The sequence below is a fragment of the Siniperca chuatsi genome, linkage group LG6 (genome assembly GCF_020085105.1).
Source record: "Siniperca chuatsi isolate FFG_IHB_CAS linkage group LG6, ASM2008510v1, whole genome shotgun sequence".
Classification (NCBI taxonomy): Eukaryota; Metazoa; Chordata; class Actinopteri; order Centrarchiformes; family Sinipercidae; genus Siniperca; species Siniperca chuatsi.
The window spans coordinates 11,287,153-11,299,943 of record NC_058047.1 but is presented as its reverse complement, the minus strand read 5'-3'; the positions used below and the strand labels follow the sequence as shown (position 1 = coordinate 11,299,943).

Sequence of the window (12,791 nt, the reverse complement as noted above, 5' to 3'; positions counted from 1 at the left end):
ACTGGAAGAAACTAATTCTATGATAGTGATTGCAAATCATAAAAAGATCTGATACCAAAAACAAGATTTAGACCATCCCTAGGTAGGTATTAGGTAATGCAAAAATTAATTAGTACAGTGACAAGGAAACTGGATTCACATATAGACTAGCTCTCAATAAGTCAAATTAGTCACATTGCCCCTAATGCCAGAAAGTAACACAGTACTACCAGTCAAAGATCATCATTAAGTCCCTCTAGGAAGTAAACATACACAGAGTGTGTTTTTGGTCAGGTTTTTGTGGTATCCTGGGGCCTGTTGCACAAAAGTAGGATAAGGGATTAAGCCAGGATATCTTGGTGATCCTGGCTCAATTGATCCCTAATCCGGTTGCACTAAAGCTGGATAGGGTGCAGGAGGATATGTTATGGTATAAATTACCATGGAGATTTATTCTGTGGAGCTAGCCTGCTCCAGACCAGGCTAAATTCCAGGATCTATTTAATCTCATCCCTAATGTCAGTCAGCAGTCGCCACAAATGGAAACCAATAGTTATTTCACTGCTCACTATACATTGTTATCACATATAACTAGACCCACTGTCATTATTTAAACATTTGTGATCATTAATTTCAATCATTTTGGATAAATAATGATTTTTAGATGATGTTGCTATCATTAGATCATTTACAGTTTCCAATAGACTATAAGGCTATATATAAAATGATAGAATATTAGGGCCACAGAGGGAAAAAAAAAGACAAGTCATAATATTGTAACCAGTTGTTTTAAAGGAGGACAGTTGTTAAAATGACAGATGTGGGGCATTTCGTGAAATTGTACTTCAGTATGGTTTCATAAACAAAGACATGCTGATGTGCCAGAATATGAAGTATCACATTGTCATAACTATCAAAACTGTAAAAGAATATGTTGCTTTTCTGCAGAAAGAACCAGCCTCATAAATTTATGACTTTATCCTTTTTCCTCAGTGGGGACCTAGTACTCTGTCATATAAACAAATACACATTCCATATGAATATAAAAACACAATGTGTAACATTATGTTCCTTTATTGAATAAGGACAAAACAAAGCAGGTAAACTATCAGCTCCTTTGAAACTGAAGTCACAGTGACTCTACAAGATGGAAAGCACAGAATCAAAGCATATTATACAAAATGATACATACACATTCAAAGGTCTGTATATAACACACCCTGCATGTCTGCACACTAAAATAAATGCAGGACAAATCCATACACATCAACTGAACAGACAAATGAATGGATGCAGTAGCCTCCCTGCAGCCTTGTATTACACACAGTATACCGCACAATCATCATAAGAGGCCAAATTCGTAAAAAAACCAACCCAAAAAACCCTATTTCCTCTGCCACAGCAGGACATTTTTACCTAAATTGAAAGCACACATACTAACTAAAATAATTCAACACATATTGGTCCCTCAGCAGCCGACCACCGTCGTCATCAGGGAAGATTGCCGGATTGTCCCAGTCCATGGCTGGTGGCACTCTGGGGCCCTCTCCTTCCTCAGGCAGGCCACATTGTGGAGGACAGCACAAGCCACAGTAATATCACATGCCCTAACAGGGTTGACCCTTAATTTGTGAAGGCAGTGAAAGCGTGCCTTCAGGAGGCCAAAGGTCATTTCAACTCTGGCCCTGGTCCTGGCATGGGCATGGTTGTAGGCCTGCTGTGCTTCCTGGGGTCTGTGAAAGGTGTCAGGAGAAAAGGCTGGCAGCCATACCCCTGTCTCCCAGCAACACACCAGAGAATTCACCTGTCAACACAAAATCTCATCATTACTACCTCATAAACACAGTGATATTCTTGACACAGCCATGATGGTTATAAATAGGGGTTGTGTGGCTTACCTTGTGATAGGCACTGATAGATTTCAGAGGCCCGAAAGATTCTGGAGTCATGGACTGAGCCAGGCCATTTTGCCACAACATTGCTGATCACACAGTCAGCATTGCAGACCATCTGAAATCATAAGATGAGGAATATTACACCAATCAGTGCACATCATTGGCAATGCAGAGTGTTCGTCAATGGACAATATCAAAAAGTTATGTTCACCTGAACATTAATGCTGTGAAAGGATTTCCTATTCACAAAATCGGCCTCATGGGCACCTGAGGGGGCTTTTATCCTTATGTGTGTGCAGTCCACTGCACCAATGACATTGGGGAAACCTGTCACACAAAGTAATGAGTATCCTACTATGTGTTAACAGTTGTCCTGTAATTTGTAGATCCTCTTACCTGCAATCCTATAGAACTCCTCTTTCATGTCACAGAGTCTTCTGTGGCCAGGGAAGGAGATGAAGACATCTGCTAATGCTTTGATAGCCAGACACACACTCCTTATTGTGCGGCAAATTGTGGCCTTGTTCAGCTGTTCTGCATCCCCCACTGAGTACAGGAAGGCTCCACTAGCAAAAAGCGCAAGGCCACACAAACCATTTGCTCCACACTCAGTGCATGGCTCCGTGCAGTGCGGTGCTTAATCCTGGGACCCAGTAGTCTGCATAGATACCTGATGCCATCTGCAGAAAACCTGTATCTTTCATATAGATGGTCATCAGGGAAGGCCAGTGGGTCCAACCGGTCCCTGAAGACCCTTTCTCGCCTGAAGGCTCTCCTCAGCACAAGTGCTTCTTCATCCACCACATCTCGCAAGAATGGGCATGCCATTGTCAGAGCAGAAAGGAACACACAATTTTGGGCCTTCATATAGGCTAGTGGCCACACCTGGTGCCGGGGGGGTGGGCAAAAGAGGCCGGTGCCTTATAACGATGACTTGGTTGTACTGATTGCTGTGAAAATAAAATATACCTTAGAAAGATGCCACCGTCCTGTGTGCTCACAATAAGAGCTCATATGTCATGGCTCACTTGACTTTACGAGAATATACCTAATTTTTATTTTGAGCTGTGTCATCTTCTTGGAGCTGGGGGAGGAAAGAAAAATAATGATTAATACATTTGTGTTACAGTTAGCATACAGTGTACATTGAAGGCATATCTCACCTCCCTCTCAAGTTTTTTTTATTTCAAGGTCCAGTTTCCTAATTGTCCTCTTTTTATTTCGGACTCCAGTGCAAGATTTTCTATCTTTTTCTTCTTGTACTGAATGTCTATGTCTGCCAGTTCTATTTGGCGCCGGAGGTGGTTGCCATACAACTTTCTGATAGCTTGTGAGCTCTGTGAACACAATACAATTAGCGCAGCTGGAATTTGGCAGGATGTGGTGTCCTTTTATTAATACGCACTATGTTGCCAGGCTGGTTTTCCCACTGTATAGCATCTGGGTCCTGTAAAAGAAATTAGATTTTTGATTTTGATGAGGACTCCTCACCATTGTAGAGTAAATAGTACTTTCACAGTCTTAACATGATACCTCATGCCTTCTGGAATCCACAGAGATGGTCTCCTCCTCATCATCGTCTCCATCATGTGCTGTTGCTGCTGCACTGGGGCTTTCACCCTATCACATTTAATCAGATTCATATTGAAGCTAGTAGACAAGACATGCCAGGCCTACAGTATGCCTTTGATGGAGTACTCACTGGATCAGCATCGTCTGGTGCTTGTGCTGGTGGCTCTAACAGGAACACAGTGCTTCCAGACACTGCAAGGCAATAGGTAAACCAAAGTCAGACAGTCCAAATTGATTCAATATGAATGTGGTTGTATTCCATGTAGAGATGGAAGGACATACCTTGAATGAAGCGGGTGGCATCTTGGGAGGAACCTATGCTCGTCTCTTTCCCCCCAGGGATCCCCTCTAAGACGGGCCTGCCTTTATTTAGCTCCAAGGCCATGTCCTCTGCTGGGGTAAGGTCAGCCTTTGGTGACCCACCACCCGTGCCTTGTCTGTGGGTATTCTTTTTCACTGCTAAAACAGTACAGACAATGTGTGAGCAGGCACCTTCTGGGTACAATATATGCTTGTGCTTTGTTAAATATTAGTCAGGGACCATACCATTCTGCAGAATGTTCTTGTATTTGATTTTGACCTGCTGCCATGTCCGTTTTGGCCCGTTCATGTTTAATCTACATCACACGCACACACACACACACACACTCTTTATCACAAGAACATTTAATGGAGTCACACTGACAAAAATGACTTGGTATTTTTGTATTGTTTTCAGTAAAAATATATAAAAAAAAAAGAAAACTCTAAAGATGTATTTTCTTGATTTTCTAAATGACCTAGCAAAATAAGTATAGGTTTAGACCAAAAATATAAACTTCAAGTAAATGTGTGCTTAAAACAAGCAAAAAATTTAAATATCTGTCAATATAATAAGAAAAATTCTCTTGAAATAAGTTTACTTTTTCCATAAACACTTACTTTTAGAAAAGTTCTCTTGTTTCACTGGCAGAGTTTTTTGCTTATTTTCCTAGGTTATTTTGCTCTAGAAAATGTTTAAGATTTTTTTTAGATATTTTTTTTTGACTGAAAACAAGACAAAAATACTAAGTAAGAAAGACATTTTTGCAGTGCAGTGAGCAACCAACCTTGGGTCCTTTGAAAGGCGCTATATAAATTAAAGTGATTATTATTATAGCTCATCTATGTATTCAAGAAAATTTTATTTATATAGCACTTTTCACAATTGTTTCATTCTGTCAAAGCTGCTTTACATTAATAAAAGCAGGGGAAACACAAAAAAACCGGTGGACAACATAATAAGCAGAGTACAACGGCTAAGATTAAACCGTACTGAGCGTAGTAACGTAAAATAATAATGTAAGGCTTTAATAATAATATATCATAGCTTTATACAGTGTGATGGAGTTACGTTACACAATTTCACTCATATATGCAGTGCATTTCAATAAAAAATTTAACCGTTTCATAATTACAGTACAACTGCGTTTTTGGAGATGTGAATTAAATATTTGATTTGTAATTGTGATGTTTCAGCGGAGCGGTGAGTGTGTAATTGTGCACTACTTACGCATTCAGGCGGTCTGCAATACTTTGCCACGCTTTTTCTCTTTGCTTTATCACTGTGGCGGTGTTGCCTTTCTTCTTAATTATATCTTTTACCTCCTCGTATGCCTCCATGAGGATTTGTGCTTCCGACGGGGAAAAGTACGCGGCTCTAGTTGCCATGGTAAATCAGTTAATCTGTGATCTGTGGCGGGGTCTATTTGAGTGAGCCGTGAGCGCGCACCTATCCAGGATTGGTTTCACCTGGCTTAATGAATCCGTGTCTGCTCATCCTGGCTTGGTCTTTGTGCAACCAATTAAGCCTGGACGCACATGTTTTGGCTTTATTGAGCTCAGCTGAGTCATTTATCCCGGATGTCTTAATTCTACTTTTGTGCAACAGGACACAGGTTATGTGTTGCCATGTAAACATCATATCCCGGTTCGGGAAACCTGGACATGTCTGGAGTACTCTGGAAACCAGGATACTGTGGCATGTAAACACTTTGTCCAGATTTCTGAACATTTATTGTTGGTACAGAACATAATGACTGACATGGTGAGAAGTCAAGATACAACTGCACACAGGTGATCAGAAACCTGGATACTGTTAGAATCATTGGATATGAATAAGCGGGTTTCTCATGTTCTCATGCAGGTTACCTCTATTACTCTTGACAGTACATGCGCTTATTACTATTACTTATTACGTATTTGGTGACACTGTATTTTATACTGTACTTTCATCATCAACCAGTAAACCCACTTGGTGCTCGACACTTAGTTTATCTTATACTTATACCGACCTGATACTTAATTTATTTTCTGACCTGTTTTATAGTGTTTATAGTGTATCATATCGTTTTCTAGTACTTCTCCTGTGTGCACTGATGTAAAGGCAAGCTACTGTAACAAAGAGTTTCCCTACGGGGATCAATAAAGTATTTCTGATTCTGATTCTGATTCAATGTTGGCTAAACATCATATCCCGAATAAGATCAAAACAAGGATAAGACCCAAAACCGGGATACTAATGTGCATGTAAACTCACTCAGAGTCCACACAACAGTTAGCTTAACAGTGTGTTAACAGTTATTTAGAACATTGTATTAGCAACACATTAGTCTCAGACAGCTAGTGGCTAGCTTGGTTAGCAGTAAGTTGATCACTGAAAAACGAAATTCTACTAAATCTACAATCACAAAACAGCTTTAATAAAAACAGTACATACAGATAATGCTCAAATGACAAAATGGTGGATGTAACAATGTCAGTTGAGCAGCAACTGTTATAGAATTCTACCAGCGGTGGTTGCTATAGCAACAGAATGTTCAACTGAAACCAACAGCTGGTGGGCTACTGTATGTGTATAGTAACAGAAACATATACATATATATATATATATATACACACATATATATATATACAGTATATACTATAAGGTGTGTTTTATTATATGAAAATGAAACACTAAATATTCAAAAAGTAAAATATAAACAAACAGCAGGAAAAGAAAACCACTTCAATCCATCCTATTTAATAAAGATACGTAACTAAAAACATTAATTGTTTTGAAGCATAATTAGCATAGCAAGAAGCCAGTTTTCTTCTGTCTGGACTCACACATGATTACATAAATATGTTTCTCCATATTACACAATATGTACAGTTACTTCAAATGTTATATCAGAAGCATACATCCTCTTTAAGTTCATACAGACTTCAGACATCTTTAGACTTTTCCGATCCATATCAGAGCTCCAAGTGGTTGTGGTTTACACCTGTTGGATCAGACTTATCATCTCCAGTGTGACCCTCAAATGCAGCAGGTTATCTGTTCCTTTTTCTGGGTTTTGGAGACAGAAGTGCCTCCTCTTCCCCATCCATGCACCCAGGCTTTCCCCTAGTGCTGGTGGGTCAGATAAGGAGGAGATCAGATCGGAGGTGTCAAGGTCAGAGTCTGGTGGGTCAGGCCACAACAGTCAGGGTTAAAAATAAATATGTATATTAATATATAATAGACTAGTATGCAATGCAGTATGGTTACAGAAAAGAAAACTTCAAATTAGGTTTTGTCATGTTGATTGATAGAGTCGAAACATTTTTAGGATTAACTGAGAAACGCATGTAAATAAATGAACATGTGTAGTATTTTTTTATGCGTAGTAGGGCAGTTTCACATAACCACAATGGCTGCTTTGGTAGGAAAACACTGGAGCAAATAAGAGTATAAAGCTCTTTCACAACCTACAAAATACTGATTCGTAAAGAACTTCATCTGAATGGTTTATATTATCAGCGAGCATTATTTTCTAAAATGCTCTTACTGAAATACATATATCAGCCAGTATTGCTGAAGCAAAGATGATGTTGCCCGACCTGAGGAGGGCAGCAGTACGCCATCGCTGCGTCGATTGAATCGGTGATCGTCTATTTGGGATACTTCCGGTTTTAAAGTCCAGCTGAGAACTGGTCCAGTTACAACAGTTTGTGTTGACGAAGTGGAGATGCTTTTGCAGGAGCTTCGTATGTCAATGTTTATTTGTCGTGCAGCGTTGTGAGAGTGTTTGAGCAGCAGACAGACATGCAGCAGTCTGTGGAGTCTCTGGTGCGACTGCTGGAGTCATACAGGGGGAGAGATAAAGTTGTAAGTACTCATGTAGTCGTATTTAAATGATCAGGGGTGCAAATAAACACGCTCTAATATGGGATAGTTCATTAGTTTTATGTAACTGTGGCTTTGTATTCCACTTTAGGTGTAAGTGTAGTTTCAACATGGGTTTAGTTCAGTGTTTACTGCCAGCTGCATTGAGAGTTTACCCCTGTTAGACACGAAAACAGAAATATTGGCCAAAGTTCTGTGAACACATCTACTCCAGTGTTGTTAACCATTAATAAAGCCATTAGTTACTCCTTACAAACCATTAAGACATGGTGGTTTATTAGAGAGTTGTGCTGAAATGTAAATACTAGATACTTGTGCAGTATATGTATCATTTTGCTGTGTGATATTACTTAAGAAATGTTGAAATACTGCATTAATACTGTTACTGTTATATTAATACTGATACTTTGATTATCAATTCATCATTTTTTTCTTGTCTTACATCCTAGTAATCTGAATATATTTGAGTTTTGGAGTCTTAGTCAGACCCAAAAAAAAGCTATTTGAAGCTGCCACCTTAGGCAAAGGGAAATTGTGAGGGGAAACAGTGGCCATTTTTCAATATTTTCTGATGTTTTATTGGCCAAACAATTAACTGAGAAAATGATAGATTAATCAATAATTAAAATAAAATAAAGTCGCATCTCTAGTTGCTGACCTGTGAAAAAAATGAAAAATTCTCACATCACAATCCATCAATTGTGCAGTTGTAGATGTTACTTAGTTGTTAATAAATGCATTTTGGTCCAGATGCTTTACAGCTCTTTAGTCAAATTTTCAAAGAGCGTTTTTAAAACCTGGCAACTCAAACTGTCCTTTTTAATGGCTTATAACTGATCTATAAAGCATTAGTAAATTATCTTTTAACTTTAATGAAGCCATTAGTCAGAATATATAAACCATTCATAAAGTGTGGCTTATTAGATAGTGGTATTTTTCAAATATTTCAAATGCTAGATAACAATATAGTAAAATTATGTGTGTTTTTTTTACTTTTTGCTGTATATTATTGCAATTTTTGCATAAATACTGTCATTATTATTATTATTCTTAACATACAAACAGCAAGAATAATGCTGTGTATAATAACATGCTGTGCTTTAATCAAAAGATAATTACAGGGAATAACATTTTTTTTTAAACATCAGCTTTCACTACATCCCTGAAAGTAAAGTCTCCTCTTTGATAAACACTCCGGTCTCCTAAAAGTACTGTGAGTGTTTTCCTCGTCCGTTTGTCTTTTCAGATCCGGACCGTCTGTTACGGCTCCCAGCTGGCAGGAGGACTTCTTTCCCGGAAGGCAGAAACAGACGTTTCATCCCACCGATTCGGGAAAAGTCTGCTGCTGTTTTCTGCTCAGCTCAGCCACTGCCGGACGGTGCTGAGGCTGTTTGACGATCTATCCATGCTGGCCTACTCCCGCAGCTATGGGATGGGAGCCGGGGTGAGTCACACAACAACGCTCTCCTCCATCCTCTTCCTCCTCTCAAGTCTTTTCATTCTTCATAATTCAGTCGGGGAGGGATGGATTAGCTTGAAACATGATACAAGGCTTCTCTGTCCATCTTCTAAACAAAATGGGCATCAGCTATTGTAGAATTTGAACACCTCTTCCTTTTGAGATAAAAGACTGATTATTTTGTTCACATTCAACAGCTACAGTTCCCATGAAGCTTTGACAGTGGTTCTGTTTGCTAAGACTCACAGGATACATTGTTGACCAATTCAAAATAATAGTTTACTTTACTACTACATACTTTAAAATAGCAAGGTGCTCAAATTTTGCCCGCCAGTACTGCAGTAAATTTAGTTATGAGGTGTAGTACAATATAGACAAAAAATGTAAATATAATGTTTTTAAACACCTCATTAGTTATGTTCTCTGTGAAAAACGATGGGGTGATGTGATACATAAATACAGTTTCACTATGGGCTGTGCTTGCTATTAAAACGACAATAGTTTCTTTTGCTGCCCCCAGAATTCTGGGTCCTGTCTAGATGGTAACCCTGGATTTGCGGAAACTCTCGCGAGATTTAGGTTTAGGCAACAAAACTACTTGGTTAAGTTTAGGAACGCGCACAATGAAGAAACAATGCGTACAAATCTTGCGAGAGTTTCTCAAATCCAGGGTCACCATCTAGACACGACCAGAATTCTGTGGCTTGTAGTATTAAACTGCATTTGCTGCTACCTCCAGTAACTAGGTGTCGCCAAATCAACCAGGACTGAAATCTTAAGGATTGCCACTTTAGTGCATGTCGCATGTCTTTCAAAGGAGGAGGATGCAGGCGTGCGCTGGATATCGGTGCTGACCAACGTGGCCGACCAGCTGTACTACCCGTGTGAACACATCGCGTGGGCGGCTGATGCTGAGCTCATCAAAGTGAAGTCTGATAAGTGGTGGCTGTTCAGCACAGTGCTGTGGGGAACCTCTTTGCTTCTGGGAATTCTCAGGTCTGAGATCGTCTGTCCACAAACGTCAAATCAAATCACACCAACTGACTGGATACGCTGATTAATGGAGTGCCAAAATGACAATTGTCACTTATTTGATCTGAATATAATGATAAGGCTGGAAAAATTCAACATTTTTCTAAAATCCACAATGAATTGATCCTTCTAACAGGTATTTCCTGTGTAGACAAAGCCTGATATATCTTATTCCTCTGTGCCATAGAGCTTTATTGTTGTCCAAAAACTATTTTTAAAAAACACAACGAGGAGACAAACTGTTGCACTGAAGTTGATTTTCAGTCAGTCCCACATACACCGTCCTGCTGCTGTAAATACTCACTAGAGCACCAAATGTGTATCAATCCGTGGCTGAATAGTCCCCAAGAAATACACTAATTACACCTGTTGGAGTAACGTTTGTTTAAAAACTACAGTGCACAGCTGTTTTAGGAAATTACTGAGCCTTTTTTTTAAATGAAACGATATATTTGTGACCTGTTTTTAAAGATTTACATCTTTAGCAGGAATCAGTGAGCTTGGTCTTGAGTGCCGCCGTGAGGATTAGTAAATTGGGAGTATTTAAAGACGGACTAACTCATTGTTGGTTTTGGTCTTTTCATGGGATTTGTAAATTAAATGCTAATCATGTTAAAAAGTTAACTTAAGAATAACTTGTGAATTACTTTGTAAGACTGAGCACTAACTTAGTCACTTGCTTTATTTGCAAATATGGATAATATGAAGCAAATGGCCACGAAACACCGCTAGTCTGAGTTGAAGTGTCATGTGAATCGTTTGTTCGTTAGATCACTCCGAGTTCTGCTGCTACTGAAGAAGAAGCTGAAGAGATATGAGAGGGACGGAGGAGGTGGCAACAGGTGCTATATCTACAGTTTTCACTCTCTTTGCAGTTAATGCAGAGAGGGATTCTCACACTGTGAAACATTGTTCTGTAATAGAAAAGTCACAGGTTCAAACCACATGTCCTGTTAAACCAGTGTATTTTCCTCCTGCAGTCGCTCTCAGCTCCGCAGACAGATGCGAGCGGAGGTGCTCTCTGTCCTCAGCAGCATGGCTGACCTCAGTAACGCCATTCACTGGATGCCGCCCGGCTTCCTGTGGGCAGGACGATTCCCCAACTGGCTGGTGGGGCTGATGGGCACCGTCTCGTCTCTGATTGGTTTGACTCAGATGAATGCCGGCGACAGTGACCAGACAGACAGTTCATAGTCTTCACCTCACAGTGAGGAATAGATCAGGTGCTTTGATGACTGAACGGATGATGCGTATTGGTGGAAAATGCTGAGTGAGAGGATGTGACCAGATCTTTAATGTGATCAGACTGTCTGTGGAGATTCATTTCAGTATTTTAGCAAGTAAAATGTAGCAGACTTCTAGCCAATCATCCAAGTGCTTAATCAGATGTGACTTTTTGGCAAAAAAGATGGGTTTTTTTAAAAGATATTTTGACATTTTAGTCGGTCATCAGACAATGGGAGGCAAGATTTGATGATGAGATTAATCAATCAATTCTTCTTTGACTTGGCTCTTATTTCTCAGCTAACTGCTGCAGCATCACAATCACACAAATGAAATTTATTTAGGATTTATGTGTCGTTACATGCAGATAAATGTATTTACGTGGAGGATTCAGATCCAGCATGACAATAAAGTCCTAATGATGTGGTTAACTGGAGGCAGCTCCTGGGGTAAATCGTCTTTGTATTTAGCACATAATACCTCCTACTTTTTGTTCTCTGAGACTGCTTTAATGCAGCCAAGTTTCCAAAAACAACTTTGGCTGGGACGACAACTCTTTTGCCCGAGGAGTACAAGACGGTTTACAGTATGCTTCCTTGTTTGTCAGCATGCAGTGGTCCGAGACTTCATCCTATACCTGGCAGGTCACAGGTTGATTCTTGCAACAACCACTATGTTTAACAGTAGGTGTAAGTGCAGAGGAGACGCAAAGGGACACTAGACCGCTACCTGTTCAGTCAATCACCCTGAGAAGGTGAGTAGCTAAAACAGGGATGATAATGGTTGTGTTTAGAAATTAAAGCTGTGTGGTGATATTAAGAGAAATACTATGGCACTGTGAAAAGGCTGGTAAATTGGTGCCTTATATACACACACTCCATACACCTGATTTTCAATCTTGCATTTTATCATATACAGTGAATTAATTATTACACCTTTTGTGATTGTTATGAGTGGGCTACTGGGATCACTCAAGTAAAAATTTGATTTCTGTCACATAACGTTGAAAGACTTAGTGTTTGTTTAAATAATGTAATGTCCTCAAGCTACACTAAAGCAACTGGTTTAACTAGTAAGTTCCTCAGGCGTTGAAGTTGTGCTAACTGGTGAAATTAGTTGCAGAAATATCTGATTTGCATGAAAGAATCAGTAGAAAACACTGACAGAGCAACACTGATGAAATTTTGTATGGAAACAAATTGCTGGTCAAATGGGACAGAAGCTGCTTGAAATGTAAAATGAATTATATGTAAAGTTATTTTGATGTAAACTAATGAACTTTTTAAATAAATTGAATTCTGCCCTCTCTTGCATCGTTTTATTTACGTTTGATTGAGCAGGTCTGGAAGGTTAGACATGACGTGTGCAACCGTTGCCTTCAAGTGCTGAGTGACGGATCGTAATTGAGAGAAGATCCTCTTGAGATCAAAATATAAATCGGATGGTTAAATTCAAAATC

General features: G+C 39.4%; 2 protein-coding genes and 1 pseudogene across 6 annotated transcripts; 1 reads left to right on the top strand and 2 right to left on the bottom strand.

Annotated features, from left to right (window-relative positions):
* Window positions 1-1,447: 1,447 nt before the first annotated feature.
* LOC122877910 lies at window positions 1,448-2,741 on the bottom strand (annotated as a pseudogene).
* On the bottom strand, window positions 2,684-5,452 carry LOC122878147. Of its 5 annotated transcripts, XR_006378422.1 has the most exons (9): window positions 4,978-5,449; window positions 3,993-4,063; window positions 3,729-3,905; window positions 3,577-3,638; window positions 3,408-3,494; window positions 3,280-3,321; window positions 3,038-3,211; window positions 2,923-2,958; window positions 2,725-2,824 (listed from the first exon to the last, which is right to left on the bottom strand). XR_006378422.1 is itself a non-coding variant. In XM_044200550.1 (8 exons), exons 1-7 carry the CDS (start codon window positions 5,133-5,135, stop codon window positions 2,923-2,925), a joined length of 633 nt encoding a protein of 210 aa, XP_044056485.1. In that variant the 5' UTR covers window positions 5,136-5,442; the 3' UTR covers window positions 2,684-2,824. The 5 variants fall into 5 exon arrangements, 4 of the variants coding, with proteins under 4 accessions (XP_044056485.1, XP_044056483.1, XP_044056482.1 ...); XM_044200550.1 differs by lacking the exon at window positions 3,038-3,211 and having other exon boundaries at window positions 2,684-2,824; window positions 4,978-5,442; XM_044200548.1 differs by having other exon boundaries at window positions 2,818-2,958; window positions 4,978-5,451.
* A 1,943-nt stretch (window positions 5,453-7,395) lies between these two features.
* Window positions 7,396-12,638, top strand: pex11g (peroxisomal biogenesis factor 11 gamma). Its single transcript, XM_044200552.1, has 5 exons — window positions 7,396-7,599; window positions 8,864-9,061; window positions 9,894-10,072; window positions 10,879-10,950; window positions 11,089-12,638. Exons 1-5 carry the CDS (start codon window positions 7,537-7,539, stop codon window positions 11,300-11,302), a joined length of 726 nt encoding a protein of 241 aa, XP_044056487.1. The 5' UTR covers window positions 7,396-7,536; the 3' UTR covers window positions 11,303-12,638.
* The last annotated feature ends 153 nt before the right edge of the window (window positions 12,639-12,791 follow it).